This window comes from Hypanus sabinus, chromosome 1, assembly GCF_030144855.1.
Source record: "Hypanus sabinus isolate sHypSab1 chromosome 1, sHypSab1.hap1, whole genome shotgun sequence".
Taxonomy (NCBI): domain Eukaryota; kingdom Metazoa; phylum Chordata; class Chondrichthyes; order Myliobatiformes; family Dasyatidae; genus Hypanus; species Hypanus sabinus.
Genome location: NC_082706.1, coordinates 144,341,443 through 144,363,609, shown reverse-complemented (window position 1 = coordinate 144,363,609; position 22,167 = coordinate 144,341,443). Strand labels below are relative to the sequence as shown.

At 45.1% G+C, this 22,167-nt stretch overlaps 2 protein-coding genes across 4 annotated transcripts in view; both read left to right on the top strand.

Annotated features, from left to right (window-relative positions):
- Window positions 1–749: 749 nt before the first annotated feature.
- LOC132398531 (late histone H2B.L4-like) lies at window positions 750–11,228 on the top strand. The gene is made up of 3 exons (XM_059978143.1): window positions 750–815; window positions 5,543–5,727; window positions 7,228–11,228. The coding sequence occupies exons 1-3, from the start codon at window positions 755–757 to the stop codon at window positions 7,462–7,464; spliced, it is 483 nt and encodes a 160-aa protein (XP_059834126.1). The 5' UTR covers window positions 750–754; the 3' UTR covers window positions 7,465–11,228.
- A 2,953-nt stretch (window positions 11,229–14,181) lies between these two features.
- Window positions 14,182–22,167, top strand: part of asic1c (acid-sensing (proton-gated) ion channel 1c) — a 118,514-nt gene continuing 110,528 nt past the window's right edge. For all 3 annotated transcript variants that reach the window (XM_059977954.1, XM_059977948.1, XM_059977963.1), the window contains exon 1: window positions 14,182–18,910. In XM_059977954.1, the coding sequence (XP_059833937.1) occupies window positions 18,350–18,910 (561 nt within the window). In that variant the 5' untranslated portion in view covers window positions 14,182–18,349. The remainder of the gene's footprint in view (window positions 18,911–22,167) is intronic.

Below are 22,167 nucleotides of genomic sequence, written 5' to 3'. Positions count from 1 at the left end.
ATGTAGGTGGGAAGGGAATGAACACAGGGCGATAGAATAGAGTCAAGGTACACAGACATGAGTTCACTGGAGCAGAAGCAGGCAAGGCAATGGGCCTACCAAAAGTGAAAGTGGAGACAGCTGCTGGAGAGAGCTAAGCAGGGGAAGGGCTTTCAGGTCCAAAGAAGGTTCATGAGAATTATCCTGAAGATGAGGAGGTTAATGCAGGAGGAACATTTGATGGCTCTGTGCCTGTACTTATTGGAATTTAGAAGAATGATGGAGGATCTCATTGAAACATACCAAATATTGAAAGGCCTAAATAGTGGATGTGCAGAAGATGATTCCGTTAGAGTCAAGGACCAGAGGGCACTGCCTCATCCTTTAGAATAGAGATGAGGAAAGATTTATTTAGGCAGAGAGTGGTGAATCCATGGAGTTCATTGCCACAGATGGCTGTAGATGCCAACTCATTGGGTGTATTGAAAACAGAGATTAATAGGTTCTTAATTAGTAAGGGCATCAAAGATTATGGGGAGAAAGCAGAAGGATGTGGTTGAAAGAGAAACTAATCAGACATGATTGAATGGTAGGCAGGATGGGCCGAATGGTCCATTGCTGCTCTTATGTCTGTGGGCTATCAGTGCTGGATTCTGATAAATAAGATGAGAAATTATCATTTATAATAAGTATTTTTATACATAATGTTATTATAATTACTTATTATTATAAATAATAAGTTCTCACCTTACTTATCCACCAGGGCTGGACTCTGATGAAGTGGAAGAGAGAACCAGATGGAAAAAGAGGGGGTTGGACAGGAGAAGAACCAGAAGGTGAATGGAACTAGGAGGGGATAAAAATTGTGGTGTGGAACTGGAGGAAGCATGTTGAAAAGGGGACAAAAATGGGGGAGAAGACCAGAAGAGGTGGGGAGAGGAGGACTACTTGAAATTTGAGATCACTATATTCATACATAGGGCTGTGGCCTACCCAGGCAGAATACGAGGTGCTGTCCTCTGGTTTGTGTTGATCCTCACCCCAGGAGTGGAAGAGGCTGAGGATAGTTAGATCTTAACACCCCTTGGATGTTAAACACCCAGCTATGATCTTCTTTCAGCCTCAACTCAGTGATGCCCACAACATCATACCTGCCAATCTCTAACTAGTCATGATGGAATGGTGGAGTTGACCTGATGGGCTGAATGACCTAAATCTGCTCCTATGTCTTAAGGTCTTATGTTCTAATATTGTGGAGTTGTTGGGAATGTGGTGAGAATAAAACATGGTTAGTGTAGTCACTAACTACACTATATATGGGTGGTTGTTGGTTGTCACTGACAGTGCTCTGAAGGGCCTGTTTTCCTGCCGTATCTCACTACAACCCTTCGTCTAATGAAACAAACGAGGCTTCATGGCTCCCAGACAGTCATGAGTCAATTTTTTAAAAACACTTCAGACTTGAAAACAAGTGTGGTTTAACTAGGGTTTTATAGAGCTGGGACATAACCTTATGCCTCTTGAACTCTCTGTTCCTCCACACTGTTAAGAATCCTGCCATACAATGTGTTACATTATTATAGGAAGGATGTGGCAACTTTAGAAGGTGCAGAAGTGATTTACCAGGATGTTGCTTGGATAATATTTTATGAGGAAAATTTGAGCGAGCTAGGACTTTTCTCTTTGGAGCGAAGGAGAATGAGAGGTGACTTGATAGTTGCATAGGATTATGAGAGGCATAATTAGAGTGAAGCACCTTTTCCCCAAGATGACAATAGACAATGCCAGAGGATATCCGTATAAGATGAGAGGAAGAAAATTTAGGGGAGATATCAGAGCTTGGATATACAGTGTATGGTGGGTGCCTGGACCACACTGCTGTGTGTGGTGATAAGACTGATACTACAGGGACATTTAAGAGAGTCAGACAGGCAAATGTCTGTCATTTGGTGTTGCTCAGGGAAGCTGTCTTTGTCTCTACTCTTCATATACATGCTCCCTTTAGGAGGCATCTTTAGAGAACATAAACTTGATTTCCACACTCAAGTATCTCGATTGAGCATGATGACGATAACACTCTATCTTTTCCAACTTCTGGTATGGTTGCAATGAACAAGTGGATGAGCAATAATTTTCTAAAACTAAATGAAGATAAAACTGATATACTTTTGGTTGGTCCCAAAGCCAAAAGTGATTAACTTCTCGATAAACTTGGCAACTTGGCTCTCCTTGTAAAATCGGAATAAGCCTGGGTGTTATCCTTCACTTAGGTTTGAATTTTAAATCTCTCATAAAGAAAGTAACCATTTCTACATTTAAGAAATATTGCAAAGGTATGTCTGTATCTGTCATGTAATGGTGCTAAAAAACTAGTTCATGCCTTTATATTGAATAAACTAGGTGCTCTTTTTACTGGCCTTCCAAATCAATCTATTGACAACCTTCAACTCATTCAGAAAGCTGCTTCTAGACTCTTAGCTCAATCCAGAATGAGGGAGCATAGCCCTCATGTCCGAGCTACTCTGCATTGGCTTCCTGTATCTTTTAGAGTTGATTTATATTTCCCTTACTTGTTTTTAAAGTTCTTAATGGTCTGGGACAGGATACATCACAGAATCATTTTCGTTTTATAATTCTGCTCGAGCTCTCAGGTCTTCTTCCACTGATAACTTAAATTTAAACAATTTTCCTCAAAAGATAATTGACAGGTCAGCTTTTTTGAATTACATTCCTAAGCTGTGGAAAATCAATATCTAGAACTGTAAGTTCAAATTTCAAAGTAAATTTATTATCAAAGTACATATATACCACCAAATACAACTCTTTCTTGTGGGCATACACAGTAAATCTAAGAAACACAATAGAATCAATGAAAGACTGCACTCAACAGGACGAACAAACAACCAATGTGTAAAAGTAGGAAAATACAATAAATTCCAGGAAGACAAAATGATGAGTCCTTGAAAGTGAGTCCATACATTCTGGGAACAGTTCAGTGAGAAGTTGAGTGAAGTTGTTCCCACTGTTTCAAGAGCATGATGCTTCAGGGGTAATAACTGCCCCTGTGGGTCCCGTACCTTCTTCCTGATGGCAGTAGTGAGAAGAGAGCATGGCCTGGATAGAGGGGGGCCTGGATAGTAGATACTGCTTTCCTGTGATAGTATTCTGTGTAGATGAACTCAATGGCGATGAGAGTTTACCCATGATGGAGTAGGCCATATTCACTAGGATTTTCCATTCAAGGGCAATTGGTGTTTCCATACTAGGCTGTAATCCTGATATGGAAAACAGTCCATAATCCAAGCTGTAAACCAGTCAATATTTTCTCCAACACACGTCTATAGAAGTTTGTCAAAGTTTTAGATGTCATACCGAATCTTTGCAAACTTCTAAGGAAGTTGAGGCTCTTTTGTTCTTTCTTCATAATGACACTTACATGCTGGACCCAGGCCAGATCCTCTGAAATGATAACACAGGGGAATTTGAAGTTGCTGATATTCTCCACCTCTGATCCCTGATGAGAACTGCCTTATGGATCTCCAGCTGTCTCATTCTCAAGTCAATATTCAGCTCCTTATTCTTGCTGACATTGAGTAAGAGGTTGTTGTTGTGGCGCCATTCAACCAGATTTTCAATCTCCCTCCTGATTCATCACCACCTCTGATTCAGCCAGTGACAGTGGTGTCATCAGCAAACTTAAATACGGCTTTGGAGCTGTGTTTAGCATCACACTCATAAGTATAAAGTAAGCAGAGTAGGGAGCTAAGCACACAGCCTGGTAGTGCACCTGTACTGATGGAGATTGTGGAGGAGATGGGCTGAATGGCTTAATTTGTCTCCTATGACTTAAGGTCTTATATTAAGCTGCAATGTCTGTTTGAATATTTGAAAGGAATGCTTCTTTGCTTCTGAATACACCTCAGCCCCACACTCTGGGGTATGGGCTTACAGTGTGGAGCAGAATGATGGGGAAATGGTTGTTTGGGGACCTCCACAAGCGTCCGCTCCTGGGTCAGACTATGGTGACCATTCACATGTGTGGGCAGCAGGATCTTGGGGTAAAGGAAACAAACTGGTGGAGGAACTCAGTGAGTTGAGCAGCTTCACAACCCTGTCAATCAACCCTGGTGATGGTGGGATGTTGAACCTGGTCGCATTACCCACAGCCATAGACGTGTATCGACTCCTACCTGCGCAAGAGGTAGTCACTAGTTTTTGAGAATGGCATTGTAGTGTAGCAGTTAGCATGATGCTATTACGGTGCCAGTGACCAAAGTTCAATTCCGCCACTGTCTGTAAGGAGTTTATGTTCTCCCTGTGACTGTGGATTTCCTCCGGCTTTCTTCCCACATTCTGAAGATGTACATGTGAGAAGGTTAATTAGTCACATAGGTGTAATTGGACAGCATATGTTCATTGGGCCAGACGGACCTGTTACTGTGCTGTATATCTAAATAAAAAGTATAAACCCTAGTAAGAACAGAAGCATTCAGCAGTCAGGCAATGGCTGTGGAGAGAAATGTTCATATTTTAGGTGAAAAAGCCTGTATCAGAACTGAGAAAGAGAAAGCAAGTTAGTCTAAATGGCAGAGGATGTGGGGAGGACAGTGAGTGAGGAAGCAGGGAAGGTGGAGTGGGTGGTGGTGAAGTGGCAAGATTATGGGCGAGGAGGGTGGTGGGTGAGATGGCAGAGAAGATAAGGAGGTGGTGGATTAGGTGGCAGTGAAAGTGGGGGAGTAGTGAGTGAGGTGGCAGGTTAGGTGGGGAGGGCATTGGGTGAGGTAGCAGAGAAGGTGAAGAGTGAGGTGATGAGGTGGCAGGGAAGGTGGAGTGGCCAGCGAGGTTGTGGGAGGGGAGGCATAGAAGGTGAGAAGGGAAATTGCAGAGAAGATGGGAGAGTAATGGATGAGCTGGCAAGGAAGGTGTAGTGGGTGGTGGTGAGGTGACAGGAGAGGGGGAAGTAATAGGTGAGGAGGCATTGAAGATGGAGAGGTGGGTGAGGTAGCAGAGGTGAGGAGGACAGTGGGTAAGTTGGCGGAATCAGGGAGACAGAAAAGGTGGGTGGGATAGTGGGTGAGGTAGCTAAGGTGGGGAGGACAGTGGGTGAGATAGAGAGATGAGGAGGGCAGTGGGTAAGGTGCCAGGGAAGATGAAGAGGGTGGTGAGTGTAAATTCTTTGTGAGTTTGGGTGAGGTAATGTTGCCACTAATGGGCAGTTAAGTTCCTTGGTCTAGATAATAAGCCAAATGTGGTCAGAATTAATAGTAAGCTGTTATTTAGCATTACATTATAGAGAATTAGTTGAAGAATTGTTGCTTGTCCCCAGTTTTATTGTGTTTGCTGCACCCTTCCACTTGGTTGCAGTCCTGATCAAACCGATTTTTGTGAGCTCAATGGAGCCATGGTGGGGATTGGATAATTTCAATTGTTAAGTATTAACCTTCATTTGAACCCTGTGAAATGTACCTAGGAAAGGAGGGATTGGTCAATTGCTTAACAAGCAGAGAGAGAGAGATAAGGTTATATTTAATAATCTGAATTAGAACCACGATCTCTTGTTTAGATTGGAGGGAGAGGTTCTCTGCCCTGTGGATTCTGGTGGGTTCCTGGTCTTGTTTGCCCAGCATGGTTAATGAGCCAGTGAAGAAGAAGTCAGCAGCTCCCAAAAATGGAGACAAGAAACTGTCAAAACGTAAGCCCCGGAGGAAGGAGAGTTACTCTGTCTACATCTACAAGGTGCTCAAACAGGTAACTAAAATGAATCTGTACTCTCTCCCACTGTGGGCTGAGGACCTTGACCTACACCATATTGTCCTTTACTAAGTTGTCCTTCAAGGCTTCTGGTGTTGATGCTGAAAATTTGAATAGGAACATGTCATATATTGTTTGCATTCCTGCAGTGGCCAACCTGAAGGCTGTAGTGTACTTAAGACCATCACTCCTACCACTAACAGTAGCTTGTCAGAGTCCTCCATCCTGGGCCAGGCTTTCAAGTTGTCTCCAGGTGTAGCCCATCATCTTGGTGTATCCTTTCTCTCCCAGAGATAAGGACTTTGGAGCTTCTATTAGCATTCCTGTAGGACAGTATTTTTATGGGATGGTATTGATAGCCCATGCCTATCCCTCTCCTTTTTCAGCTGGGCATGGTGGAGTTCAAGCTTTGTGGTGTGGTGAGTTTCTATGACCAGAGGGTTTGGATGATCCCCAGAGTTCTTCCAATGGGCTGCAATTTTGTTCTGTTCCCAACTGCAGATGCTGTTACTTGCCCAGCTTAACACTAGCACTAAACTCATCACCACTACCACCTAGGACAAAGGGGAGCACTGCTAGACAATGTTTCCATCCAAGTCTCTGACTATCCTGATCTAGGAAAGTGATATTGGGTCAAATGCTGAGTGTGCCTTCTTCAGAAGTACAGCAGCTCACAACCACCTTGAGGTTATTGAGGGTGAATGTTACTGGTATTGTCCTCACCCACTGCCTGTACCTGGCCAGCACTAGACAAGAGCAGGTGTAGCATTATGTGTCCTGACTCGCCCAGAATGGATGAGTTTTGTTTTTATTGCCATGATGGGTTGTGGAATGGATGCTGGAATACTTGGTATCCTTCAAAAACCTGCATTTGTTTAAAACCTTAGGTACATTGGGACTTGTGGGACAGATGGAGAGCAAAGCCTGGAGAGAGGGAGCAGTCAAGTACTGGTTAAGGGGACAACTAGAGGCTGCAGATGCTGGAATCTGGAACAATGACTACTTGAAGGAACTTGGCAGGTTGAGCAGTATTTGTGCAGGCGTAGTATGGTCGGAATACCGGGTTGTGACCCTGTGTCACAGGCATCTGATCTTAACATCAGACAAGGATAGGGAGGATGAGGTTGAAATGGTGGCTATGCAGTTTATAGAAAATCAGAATAATCATGAAATTTGTTTTGGGAAGGCAGAACAGGGTAATACATTATTGTAAATTGCAATAGGAATATAAAATAAATAGTACATAGGGTAAAATCGTGAGGTAGTGTTCATGGACAATTCAGAAATTTGATGGCAGAGGGGATGAGTCTGTTCCTAAAACATTGAGTGTGTCTTCAGGCTCCTGTACCACCTCATTGATAGTAGTAATGAGGAAAAGACATGTCCTGGATGGTGAAGTTCCTTAGTGATGGATGCTGCTTTTCCTGAGGAGTTAAAGGATTCTGGGCTTGTCTGGGGAGGTGTTCTTGGGCTGATGCTGTGATCCTATACCTACAGGTGCATCCTGACACTGGAATCTCCAGCAAGGCCATGAGCATCATGAACTCCTTTGTGAACGATGTATTTGAGCGGATTGCCACAGAGGCTTCGCAGCTGACTCAGTATAACCGGCGGAGCACCATCACCAGCCGGGAGGTGCAGACTGCAGTCCGGCTCCTGCTCCCTGGTGAACTGGCAAAGCATGCAGTATCAGAGGGCACAAAGGCGGTCACTAAATATACCAGCGCCAAGTAGAGGGCCTTTCGGGTGTGAACCTCAATAAAGGCAAAATGTTGCTGCAGAACGCTGTGTAGAATTGGTTTATTATTGTCACATGTACTGTGATACAGTGAAAAGCTTTTGTGTGCCATCCAGACAGATAACTCCATACACAAGTTCATCGAAATCAAAGAAAAATAGCACGGTAGGGCTGGCATAATGCTATTGCAATGCCAGTGACCTGGGGTCAATTCTGCTGTCTGTAAGGAATTTGCACATTCTCCTTGTGATTGTGTGGGTTTCCTCCCACATTCTAAGACCTACAGATTAGTAGGTTAATTGGTCATATGGGTGTAACTGGGTGGTATGGGCTCAATAGGTCAGGAAGGGCTGGTTACCATGTTGTATTTTTAAATATAAAAATTATGTGGAATATAGTGTTAAAGTTGCAGGAAAGTACAGAGTAGCTAGACAAAGTGCAAAAGCCGCAATGAGGTAGACTGGGAGATCAGGAGCTCATCTCCAGTCCTGCCAAAAGGTTTCTGCCTGAAACGTTGACTGTTTACTCTTTTTGTTAAGTGTTGCTTGGCCTGCTGAGCTCCTCCAGTATTTTGTGTGTATTGCTCATCTTCAAGAGTCTAACAGAAAAATAGGAGCTGTCATTGACCTGGTGATGCATGTTCAAGTTTCTGCTGAATGGAAGTTGAGAGGAGACAGAATGACTGGTGTGGAAGGGGTCTTTGATTATTTTAGCTGTTTTCCTGAAGAAGCAGGAAATGCAGGCAAAGCCGGGGAGGCTGGTTTGCGTGATGGACAGAGCTATGTTCACAACTCTAATTTCTTGCAGTTTTGGTCTAAGCAGTTGCTGTACCAAGCTGTGACGCATCAAGATAGGATGCTCCATGTATGCAAGTGGGATGTGCTGAGTGGCTACTTCCAATCCACCAGGTAAGTGAGGGTCTGCGGCCAAATTTGCGGAAGATACAAAAATAGGCGGAGAAGGCAGATAGTGTCGAGGAAGCAGTCTGCTGAAGGACTTGAACAGATTAGAATGGGCAAAAGAAAAACAAGCAGCAAATGGAAAAAGCGCCTTTCAGTCTCCCTCCTTCCTCTTCTCCCCGCCCCCACCCCCCAGTCCTGAAGGAGGGTCTCGGCCCAAAACATTGACTGTTTATTCATTTCCATAGATGCTACCTGCCTGCTGAGTTCCTCCAGCATTTTATGTTGCTTTGGATTCCCAGCATCTGCGGACTTTCTCTTGCAGATGGAATATAGTGTAGGGAAGTGTATGGTTGTGTACTTCGGTCGAAGGAATAAAGGTGAAGACTATTTTCTAAATGGGGTGCAAATTCAGAAATCAAGACGTGCAAAGAGACTTGGGAGTCCTTGTCAAGGATTCCCTAAAGCAGGGGTGTCAAACTCATTTTAGGTCACGGGCCGGATTGAGCAAAATGCAGCTTCATGCGGGCCGGATCAGTCGGGCGCGTGCGAACGCAGCTTTCTTTGCCTCCGTTTTTTCAGCCTGCCCTCGTGTGTCTCAGTCTCTGCTATAACTACAAAGTGTTTCACTTTACAAATTCTGTTTCTTATGAAGAAGACTGCCGAATAAACACTAAAAACCCTGAAAACCTGGTATCTGAATAAACTCAGCATTAGCCATATCATACGCCATAGGCGCTTCGATTACTGGGGCCAGCTTTAATAGTAATTAGATATTATCTCACGGGCCAAAGGTAATTCCACCGCGGGCCGGATTTGGCCCGCAGGTCTTGAGTTTGACATATATGCCCTAAAGGTTAACTTGCAGGTGGTAAGGAAGGCAAATGCATTTTGAGGACTAGAATGTAAAAGCAAAGATGTAATGCTGAGGCTTTAAGTCAGAAGTTAAACGGGTCAGATCACATTTGGAGAATTGTGAGCAGTTTTGGGCCCCTGTAAGAAAAGATGTGCTGGCACTGGAGAGGGTCCAGAGGAGATTTACAAGAATAATCTGGAATGAAAGGTTAATATGAGGAGTATTTGGCACTGGGCCTATACTCACTGGAATTCAGAAGAATGAGGGGATCTCATTGAGGTCCATTGAATATTAAAAGGCCCAGATAATGGATATGGAGAGGATGTTTCCAAGTGGGAGAGCTTAAGGCCAGACAGCACAGCCTCATAATAAAAGGACGTTCCTTTAGAACAGAAATGAGGAATTTCGTTAGCCAGAGTAGTGAATCTGTGGAATTCATTGTCATAGGTGGCTGTGGAGGCCAGGTCATCGGATACATTTAAAGCAGAAGTTGGAAGATACTTAATTAGTAATTGGGTCCAAGGTTACAAGCTGGAAAATGGGAGAGCAGATGTGATGGGCAAATGTCCCAATTATATTCCTACGTGTCATAGTCTTGTGTTTTGGGGGTTCATTGATCATTTTGATCCTTCTGATCATTTCCTGGAAGCTTTGAGCAGTGAGTGCAGTAAAGTTTCACATTCCCTGGGGGAGTGTCAGGGCTGTGAAGGAAGCGAGGGAATTTGCGAGATCAGTCTGGAGAATAAAGCTGGGGTGAGTAACGAACCAGCTTTAAACCTCCTTCACTCCTGTCAGGAAGGAAATCTCAGAAGTTCAAAGTAAATTTATTACCAATGTACATGTGTCACAATGAAAGACCACACCCACCAGGATAGACAAAAGATATCAAGAACATGAGATGGAGTCCTTGAAAGTGAGTCCATTGGTTGTGGGAACAGTACGATGATGGGGTTGAGTGAAGTTATCCTCACTGAATAATAATGTTCCTGAACCTGGTGGTGTGGGTTGTAAGGCTTCTGTACCATTTTCCTGATGGCAGCAGTGCAAAGAGCATGAGCTGGGTGATGGAGACCCCGATGATGGATGCTACTTTCCTGCAACAGCTCTCCATGTAGATGTGATCAATGGTGGGGAGGGCTCTACCTGTGATGGACTGGGCCATGTCCACTACTTTTTGTAGGATTTTCTGTTCAAGAGCATTAGTGTTTCCATACCAGGCTGTGATCCAACCAGTCAATATACTCCACTCAAATTCTATCGAAGTTTGTTAAGGTATTGGATGTCATGTCTGCTTGTCACAAACTTCTAAGGAAGTAAAGGTGCTGCTGTGCTATCTTCATAATTGCACTTGTGTGCTGGGTTCAGGATGGGTCCTCTGAAATAACACCAAGTAATTTTAAATTGCTGACCCTCTCTGCCTCCGATCTCCTAATGAGGACTGGCTTATGGACATCTAGTTTATTGCTGAAGATAATCGGCTCCTTGGTTTTGCTGACAGATTGTTGTAGCATGATTCAGCCAGATTTTCAATCTCCCCCAAATGCTGATCTGTCACCACCATTGATTTGGCCAATGAGAGTTTTGTCATTAGCAAATTAAAATATGGCATTGGAGCTGTGCTTAGCCACATAGTCATAAGTGTAAAGCAAGTGGAGTAGGAGCTTAAGTATACAGCCTTGTGGTGCACCTGTGCTGATGGAGACTGGAGATGTTGCCAATCCAAACTGGGGTCTGAAAGTGAAGAAGTCAAGGATCCAATTGTACAAGGAGGTATTGAGGCCAAGCATTAAAGCTTATTGAGAAGATAAATGCCAAGCTACAGTCAAAGAGCATCCTGATATATGCCTCTTTGCTGTTCCAGAAGGCAAAATGGAGCAGATCCAAGTCACAGTGGCTACAAGTACTGCTGGACAATAGTCATGAGGATACTATCCTTGGTCAATTACTCCATGAATGTATTTGTACAGTGAGCCCAAGTGAGACACCATTGAAACCAATATTTTCATCATTGCCTTCATCATGCTACTGAAAAGGAACCTGTCAAACTTAGATGGTTTTACAACATGGAAATGGGCCCTTCAGCCATTCCAGTCTGTGCTGACCACCAATCACCTGTTCATAGTAATCCCATATTAGCATGTTCTCCCCACATCTGATTCTACCCCTCGACCATAGTGGGGGAAATCTACAGAGCCATTTAACCCAACCGTGTCTTAGGATGTGGAGGAAAATGGACCTCTCGAAGAACATGCCAACTCCACACGGACTGCACTGAATATCAAGATTTGAAACTGGGTCTCTAGTGCTGTGAGCCAGCCCTACTAGCTGGTGTTACAACAACTCCAGTGTTGGCATCTTACTGGGATCCTGTTGTATCTTAATCTGTTAAAATGATTAAGGCTACAGAAAGTGAAATGGCAAAAAGATTAAGAGACTGGATAGAGTAGACGTGCAGAGGATGTGGCACAGTAAAAGGATGTTTCTTTAAAACAAAGGGCTGTGGAGTTGTCACTGGGTGTATTTAAGGTAGAGATTGATAGGCTCTTGATTGGTTTGGGGAGGGGGTTTAAGGGTTACAGATAAAAAAACAATGAAAATTACAAAAATCAGCTAAGATTGAATGGTGGAACTCATTTGATGGGCTGAATGGTTAATTAAGCTTTGCTGTCTCTGTTGAGGGAATTGAGATGAAACCTAAAATGAGCTCCAACTGGGCTGAAACATGAAATGGGAATTGTTAACCCAGTGATCTTCACTTAAATCCCAGATAACCTTAAGGCCCTCCCTCACCTAAATATCAGTGTGGCTTTGAGTTGATTGCAGTTTTGCTGGTAAGGAATGGATCAGGAGAGGTGCTCTTTGAACCAATATTGACCAGCTGTCTGAGCCTCGTCTATCCTAATGTTCCATGACATTGGCTGCGGACTCCGACCCCATCCTCTGCTGCCTTTCTTTGGACATGGAAAACACGCTGATCCCAACTTGGCTGGCTTTTGGGTAAAATGTCCAGGTTCCCCTATGGAGAACAGCTTCCTAATGTCTGCTTCCCCAAGGTTTGTTCTGGACTCCCTTCTTCTCCCTCAAATGGATTCCTGATTCTAAGCTTTAAGGAAATCTCCACCAGCAGATTTTGTGGCCAAGAACACTGACCCTGCCTTTGAATATACGGATTCAATAAATAACATTCAAAATTTGAATGAGAAATGCAGAAAGATTGTCTGATTTATTGGGGAAGAGGTGCTGATGTTGGATGGTATGGTAGTTCAGGAATTGGTGATGTTGTGTTCTCACTAGCCTGTTGTAGATTCTTAATCGTACAGCAGAGACAGCCCTTCAGCCCAACTCATCCATGCTGGCTGTGATGCTGACCACTCATAATTCCATTTGCCCACATCAGACCTGTGTCCCTCTGCAGTTTTCCTATCATTATACCTGTCATACTAGTTCATACACTAATCTAGTCAATCTTGTTGAACCTCTTATTCACCCTCTCCAAAGTCTGCACATTCTTGCAATGAGTCAATCAGAATTGCAAAACAGTACTGCAAATGTAGCTCAACCAAAGTTTTATACGACTGCAACATGACTTCTTGTATACTCAATACCCAAACCAAAGCAGGCAAGCATGCCATACACTTTTACCAGAAGATATAGGTGGTTCATACTTCCCATGATCCGTGTGTAAACCTTTGCTGTCCAAGGATGGAGCAGCAGGTTGGGTAGAGCACTGTTTAGTGGATGTTGAGTGTAATTTCCATTCTCTTATTCACTTCAGTAAGATTGACTTCTGAGTACAGTCAACACAAGCATTGCCTCTGTACTATGGACAATGATGGAAGTTAGAGATAGTTAGACAATGCATCTAAGAGCAGCTGTTGATTCCTGCAGTGTCTGGAAGGACTGCTCCTCCATAAAACTGTTCGCTTCTTCATCAGAAAACACCAGGATTAGCTTGAGAATTACCAGGCACTAAGTTGCAAGTATAAGGCATTCCTGAATTGGAAACATCATGTAACCTCGTGCACGTGCTAGCATATACACATAAATGTGCACTCAGTCAGTCTTTCCCCAGGGTGAAAATGTCAAATACTGGATACACAAGTGAGAGTGGGGAAAATGTACAGAAGAGCCAGAATGTTAAGAGCATAGTATGTGTTGCCAGGATAGGTGATGGAAGGAGACAAGATGGCAATGTTCAAGACGCAGTAGACCTGTATATGAAGAAGCGGGGAATGGTGGGATATGGATGAAGAGCAGGCAGATGTGCAGTTTAAATTAGCATCATGGTTAGCACGAACATTGTGGGTTAAGAGGCCTGTTCTTGTGTTGTACTGTTGCAAGTTATATTTTTATACATGCAGCTGGAGGAAGATTTGCTCACACATCAGAATCAGGTTTAATATCACTGGCATATGTTGTGAGAATTGTTAACTTAGCAGCAGCAGTACAATGCAATACATATAGAAAAAATTACAGTAAGTATATATGTATATTTAGTGGTTAAAATAAGTAGTGCAAAAACAGAAATTAAATAAGTAGTGAGGTAGTGTTTGTGGGTTCAATGTTGATTTAGAAATCAGATGACACGGGGTAAAAAGCTGACAATGAAGCTGCGTGCCTTCAGGCTTATGTACCTCCTTCCTGATGGTAACAATGAGAAGAGGGCATGTCCTGGGTGGTGGGGGTCCTTAATGATGGACACAGCTTTCTGAGGCACTGCTCCTTGATGTCTTGGATACTATGGAGGCTAGTACCCATTATGGAGCTGACTAATTTTACAATTCTCTGCAGTTTACTTCGATCCTGTGCAATAGCCCCCACCATACCAGATGATGTAGCCAGTCAGAATGCTCATTAACACAGATACATAGACCTCACACTCTCCCCTATTGCTCTCATGGGCTCATCCTTCTCTAGTTGATGGGATCAGCAGATGGCTTGGGCCAGAATCTGAAACAAATAGATATAGGTTTTGAATGCCAATACATTGCAGCTTGCAGGGATGGCTGATACATTACTGCAACAAGTAATGTTACAAGTGCATAAGTGTGTTTTTTAATATCAGTGTTTCTGTTTTTGTGAGCTAGAGGGGCTTGAATGTGTCATGTCTATTGGGTTTTGTGCATGTCAGAGCAGGAAGCTTTCTGTATGTCATAATGTCTTAAGTGTGTGACTGAGTATTGTTGTAAAGATAGAACAGTGTAACACAATATGGGCCTTTTGGCCCATGATGTGGGCTGAAAGGATGTGTTTGTAAGTGTACAGAAGTGTGTCTGATGTTATTAAATGAGTGCATAAATGTAACAAGCACAAGACTGTAAATGCTGTAATGTGGAGCAATAATGTACAAAAGTGTAGTATAAAATCAGAATCTGGTTTATTATCACTAGCGTGTGTCATGAAATTTGTTAACTTAGCAGCAACAGTTCAATGCAATACATAAAATAGAAGAAAAAAGTAAACCAATTACATATGCATATCAAACAGATTAAAAATTGTGCAAAAACATACATTAAAAAAGCAAGGTAGTGTTCATAGGTTCAATGTCCACATGTACAGCAGCTACTGACTCCTATCAATCCTGCCTGTTCTTTCCTCAAAGAATTCCAACAGATTTGTCAGGCAAGATTTTCCTTCAAGGAAACCATGCTCACTTTGGTCTGTTTTATCATGTGCTTCTAAGTACCCTGAAATTTCATCCTTAATAATGGACTTCCAACATTTTCCCACCCACTGAAGTCAGACTAACTGGGCTATAATTTCCTGTCTTCCTCCCTCCCTCTTTAGAATCTAGTGATTTTTGAAATGTGTCTCCACAATCTCTTCAACTTCTTTCAGAACTTGGGGAATAGTTCATCTGGTCCAGATGATCTATCTACCTTAAGACCTTTCAGCTTCCCCAAGCACCCTAACCTTAGTGCTTACTTCTGCTTCCTGACACTCTTGAATTTCCGGCATGTTGCTCTTGTCCTCCACAATGAAGACTGACAAAATATAATTTGTCTGTCATTTCTTTGTCCTGCATTACTACCTCTCCAGCGATATTTTCCAGCAGTCTGATATCCATTGCCTCGTTTGCTCTTTGTATATCCGGGGGAAAAAACTTTTGGTATCCTCTTTTGTACTATTAGCTCGCTTACCTTCATATCTTTTCTCTCCAAGGACTTTTTAGTTGCCTTCTGTTGGTTTTTAAACCCCCCCCCCCCCCCCCATCCTCTACCTTCCCACTAATTTTTGCTATATTATACATCCTCTTTTGCTTTTATGTTGTCTTTGACTCCCTTGTTTAACCACAGTTCTCTCTTCCTTCCTTTAGAAAACTGCTACTACTTTAGGATGTATCTATCTTGTGCCTTCCAAATTGTCCCCAGAAACTCCAGCCATGGTTGTTCTGCTGTATTCCCTGCTGTGTCCCCTTCCAATCAACTTTAGCCAGCTCCTCACTTACGCCTCTGTAATTCCCTACTACTAATACATCTGACTTCTCCCTCTCAACCTGCAGGGTGAATTTTATCATATTTTGATCACTGTTTCCTAAGGGTTCCTTTACCTGAAGCTCCCTAATCAAATCTGGTTCATTATGCAATGCCCAATCCCCTATTGAGGTCAACCACGAGCTACTCTAAAAACCCATCCCATAGGCTACAAACTCCCCCTCGGGATTTAGCACAAGCTTGATTTTCCCCATCTACGTGCATATCAAAATTCCCCATAACTATCGTAACATTGCCCTTTTTACATACCTTTTCTATATCCCCTTGGAATTTGTACCTCAAATCCTGGGTTATAGTTGGAAGTCTGAATATAACTGAACATATCAGGGTCTTTTCACCTTTTGCAGTTAACCCCCCCTGAACCAATTCATCAGCCATGCATTCATCTGCCAAATGATTCTATTTTCACCGTTACTGGTATGTGGCACAGGTAGCAATCTAGAGATTATAATCTGAAGGTCCTGCTTTTCAGCTTTCTACCTATTCCCTATATTCTCTTCAGGACTTCCTCCCTTTTCCTAACGATGTTGGTTATCACCTTCTGACCACGCACTTCCCCCCCCCCCACCCCCAAGAATGCTATGGACCTGATCTGGGACGCCCTGGCACCTGGGAGACAACATGCCATTCAGGTGTCCCTTTCGCATCTACAGAATCTCCTGTCTGCTCTTAACTATGGAATCTGCAGTCACTACTGCACTCCTCTTCTTCCACCATCCCTCCCTGAGCCAAACTCAGTGCCAGAGACATGTCTGCTGTAGCTTTCTTCTGCTAGGTCACCCCCCCCCCCCTCCACACCAGTATCCAAAGCCTGTTGTTGAGGGGTACAGCCACAGGTGTATTGGCTGTCTATCCCCCTTGCCTCTCCTGATGACCACCCTGTTTATATGCTTTGCACTTGGGAGTAACTACCTTCCTGTATAGCCCGTCAATTAACCCTTCAGCCTCCTGAATGATCCAGAGTTCATTCAGCTCCTGCTCCAATTCTGTAACAGGGTCAAAAGAAGCTGCAGCTGGATGCACTTGCAGGTGTAGTCATCAGGGACACTGGAGGTCACCCTGCATTCCCACATTCTACAAGATGAACATTCTATTATCCTGCCTGGCATCCCCACTGCTCAACTGTGCAAAAAGAAAGAGAGAGAATTAAATGGAATAACATCAGGTATATTGCATGGAACCATGCCTTTTGGCATTGTGCATCTATATCAACCAAATTGTTGACTTGAACTAGTTCCACTTCCTCATTTATCCAATATCCTTCACACATTTTCAATGTATATACCTGTCCAAAGTTTTAAACATTGTAATTGTACCTACCACTGGTGTTAATATGGTGTCACCTGGTAATATAAATGACAATACACTCTGATCTTCAACTTCCAGGGCCTTCCATTTACCTCATGCCCTGACCTGACTGAACTTATCAAAATGCAACACCTTACACTTGTCTGAGATAAATGCCATTTCCCATTCCCTGGTCCACTTCTCAAGTTGGTTTAAATCCCCCTTGGAAACTTAGATAAACCTCTTCACTGTCTTGGTGCTGTTCACAAACCTACTAAGATGTTAACAAGATTGTCATCCAAATCCAAATAAGAGGCAATCAGCTGTTGACCTAGCACCAATCCCTATCTGATCACTGGCCTCCCAAATGGAAAAAAACAGCCCTCCATTACCACCCTCTGTCAAGCATCCACTTTGGCTAAATGATCCCCATGTGATCTGTCTTTCTGGACCAACATACCATGTGGGGCCTGGCCAATCTTCTTGGTCACTTCTTCACTTATGAGACATTATCTCCAACTTACACAGTTATGCTGACTATCCCCAATCAGTTCTGGCCTTTCCAAATGCAGGTAGATACTGTCCTTCAAAATCCCTAACAGTAATTTTCCCATCACGAATGTTAGGCTCACAGTTTATAGTTCCCTGGCCTGTCCTTGCAGCCCTTTCAGGACAACATTAGTCCCCTTAGGTCTTCTGGTACCTCACCTATAGCTAAAGATGATACCAATATATGTGCGGGTGGGGCGTATGTGTATTTTTGTGTGGGGGATTTGGCAGCTATGTCTGTATGGGGAGGGAGGACGTGTTTGGTGAGGTCTTCCCTCTGGCATCCGCTTCCTTTCACAGCCCTTTCACTACCCCTTCCCCTCCCACTACACCTTTCTCACTGCTCCCCAACCCGTCCACTCCCCGGTTACCAGCCGCCCGGCGATGGGAAGCTCTGACAAAACCACGTCGGCACAGCGCACACGGCCGGATTGCTAACAAGGAGGGGGCGAGCCGGTGCGGGGCCGGGATCCTTCACGAGTCCCGCACCGCTCGACTGACGGCGCTTTCCCACGGTCCTAGAGAGCGCCGGGAGCAGGCAGGCGTTGGAGATCGGAGTGTCGGACAGACGGCAGGAGGTGGCGGAAAACCGGGGCGTCCATCGGTCGGGAGGGAGGGCAGAGAAGGGAGACCGTAACGTCCGTGAAGCACCGGCGGGCGGGGAGACCGGTTCATCTGTCGGTCGGCGGTGGCAGATCTGTTTGCCGGTTGGTCAGGCGGCGGGGAGCCAGAGCATCCTCGGGATAAGAGGAGCCAGGGGAACGACCTCATCGTCGGGGGACCGGGGGCTGGTGCCATGGACGGGAGCAGGGTCTCGGAGGGCAGCGACGGCCCCACTCACCCCGCCACGCTGGAGGCGTTCGCCAACCGTTCCACACTGCACGGCATCAGCCACATTCTGGGATCGGGGCCCGCCGGACTCCGCCGCCTGCTCTGGGCCGCCTCCTTCCTGGCCTCGGTCAGCCTGCTGGCCCTGGTGTGTCTGGAGCGAGTCGCGTTCTACCTGGAGTACCCGCACGTAACCAAGCTGGACGAGGTGTCTGCTGCCAACCTTACCTTCCCCGCTGTCACTATCTGCAACCTCAACGAGTTCCGCTTCTCGCAGATCACTCAAAACGACCTGTTCCACGTGGGCGAGTTGCTGGCGCTGCTCGACCGGCGGCATGAGATCAGCCGACCCGCCCTAGCCGAGGCCCGCGCCCTGGCCGTGCTGCAGAGACTCGCCAACTTCCGACACTTCAGGCCCGGGCCCTTCAGCATGGCCGACTTCTACAACCGCACTGGCCACGCTCTACGGGACATGCTACTGATGTGCACCTTCCGGGGAAGCAACTGCACACACCGCAACTTTAGCACAGTAAGTACCCAGGCAACGCGCGCCCCCTCACCGTTTCCCTCATGATCCCGCACTGGTGTCTCGTCTTTGCACTCCAGCAACTGGACCTTCTGCACGCTGGCGGTTTACACAGGAGTCTCCTGTACTTGTGCATCTCACCTTATCCCTCAGATCAAGCCTCCACCTGCTGCACATCTCCACACCACACCCCTGCAGTCCCACAATTTACCGCTGCATCTCCCTGCACCCTTGCATCTTGGGTTTCTCTTTTTAGCATCATCCTGCAGCTTCGGTCTGTGCACTGGAGTCCTGCATTTCACCACTGCATGCCGCTACACTCTTTCATTGCAATCTACACCCTTATTTACACCGGGACCTAGTTGCAAACTTCCATCCCCGGGATACACCACTGCATCTCCATGCTCAAACAAGACCCACATAGACCACTGGGTTCTGCATGCTGTTCGTTTCCAGGGTGGTTTCCCCTAGACTGTTTCACACATGATGTGTACTTAATAATCTGTGATTCTGGAGCAAGTCTGAGTAATTCCACACACACTGAAAGATACAGTAGAAACTTCTCAGAAATATCAGTGAGCTAACAATTCAACAGCTTTGAGATGCAATTTCAAATCTCACTGTGACACTGGAGTTAATTTACTAAATGAATAACCTCCTAGACACAGCAATTGTACATTGTGGGATTGTGCTGACTAAAGTGTCCAACTCATAAATAACCTGGAGGGAGGAGAGGGCAGCCCAAGTGGTAACTCCCGTACCGGCCCAGAGAGATCAATGATCCCTCCATCGCCTGAGATTGGCAACATGGGAGGGGTTGATCCCAGGTACAGGAAGGATCACTAATAATACAGGGAAGATGTGTAACAAAAAATTAAATTCAAGTTTGAGGCCAAAAGTACAGCAGCAGGGGGAGCTAACAGTAAGGACAGTCTGCTGGGGGAGCTCAGTGGGTCAAGCAACATCTGTAGGTGGGAAAGGAATTGATTTTTGTTGAAACCCTGTATCAGGATTAGATAGGACAGGACTTATTCCATTTCTCCCACCCCCCCCCCCACCCCCACATGACTGACAGTTCATTCCTTCAAATACACAACACCTAAATCTGTGGCAGGAAAATGAATGAGACAGAGAATGCATGGAGCTTACTCATTGAATGTTACTATACAGCAGTGATATATTGTGATAACCCTGTCCCAGCTGGTACTGTATCCTAGTATTGTACAGTGATAGACTGATTCTCACTGGTAGTGTACCCAGTGTATTACAGTGATAGACCTGCCAACACCAGTACTGTATCACATTATTATACAATGATAGACCTATCTGCACCAGTACTGCATCCTGGTGTTATATAACAACAGGCTGCCCTTCACCACCAGTGCTGTGCCTCAGTGTACAAGACCATCAGCCCATAAGACACAAGGGTAGAATTAGGCCATTCAGCCCATTGAGTTAGCTCCACCATTCAATCATGGCTGATCCCAGATCCCACGCAACCCCATGAGACGTGGCCTTCTCACCATGTCTTTTGATACCCTGACTGATCAGGAAACTATCAACTTCCGCTTTAAATATTCCCACTGACTTGGCCTCCACTGCAATCTGTGGCAGAACATTCCATAGATTCACCACTCTCTGATTAAAAAATTCTGTTCTGAAAGGTCATCCCTCAATTTTGAGGCTGTGCCCTATAGTTTTGGATGCCCCCACCTTCGGAAACATCCTCTCCTCATCCACCCTATCCAGTCCTTTCAACATTCAGTAGGTTTCAATGAGATCCCCTGCGTTCTTCTAAATTCCAGTGAGTACAGGCTCAAAGATGCCAAATGCTCCTTACATGTTAACCCCTTCATTCCCAGAATCATCCTTGTGAACCTCCTCTGGACTCCCTCTGATGACAACACATCCTTTCTGAGATTAGGTGCCTAAAACTGTAGACAGTACTCCAAGTGCAGCCTGACTAGTGTTTTATAGTGCATTATCTCCTTGTTTAGTGACAGATCTGTCCCCAGTAGTGTTATGCAGTGACAAACCTGTCTCCACCGACATTGTACCCCAGTGTTATGCAGTGACAAAACTGTTCCCACTAGTACTGTACCCCAGTGTTAAACAATGACACACCAGTCCCTACATACTGTACCCCAGTGTTATACAGTGACCATCCTATCCCCACTGGTACTGCCCCCCCCCCCAGTGTTATACAGTGACAGACTGGTCCCCTCTGGTACTGTACATATGTTTTATAGAACGAACCTGACCCCACTGGTACTGTACCCCAGTGATATACAGTGACCATCCTATCCCCACTGGTACTGTACCCCAGTAACATACAGTGACCATCCTATCCCCACTGGTACTGCCCCCCCCCCCAGTGTTATACAGTGACAGACTGGTCCCCTCTGGTACTGTACATATGTTTTATAGAACGAACCTGACCCCACTGGTACTGTACCCCAGTGATATACAGTGACCATCCTATCCCCACTGGTACTGTACCCCAGTAACATACAGTGACCATCCTATCCCCACTGGTACTGTATGCCAGTAATATACAGTGACCATCCTATCCCCACTGGTACTGTACCCCAGTAATATACAGTGACCATTCTGTCCCCACTTGTGCTGTACCCCAGTGTTCTTCAGTGACAGACCTGCCCCCACAGGTACTGTAATGCATTGTTACACAGTGACAGCCCTGTCTCCACCAGTACTGTACCCCAGTGCTATACAGTGACGGAGCTGACCCCCTCTGGTACTGTGCCCCAGTGCTATACAGTGGCAGCCCCGTCTCCACTGGTACTGTGCCTCAGTAGTACACAGTGACAGATCCCCCCCCCCCCCCCACTGGTACAGTGTCAGACCTGTCCGCACTGGTAAGTTACCCAGGTGTTATAGTGTGACAGACCTGACCCCACTGGTACTATACCCCAGTATTATACAGTGACTGTCCTATTCCCACTGGTACTGTACCCTGGTGTTATACAGTGACAGACCTGTCCCCACTGGTAAGCTACAGTGTGACAGACCTGACCCCACTGGTAAGGTACCCAGGTGCTACAGTGTGACAGTCCTGTCCTCACTGGTACTGTACCCCTGAATTATAGTGTGACAGGCCTGTCTCTGTCTGCCTGTACCCTGGTGTTATGCATTGAACACCAAAATGCAGGCTCTTTAGCCTACGCTGCTTTGTCATCTTTTAAGCCACTCCAAATTTAAACCAATGCCTCCTTCCCTCATACTCCTTCATTTTTCTTTTC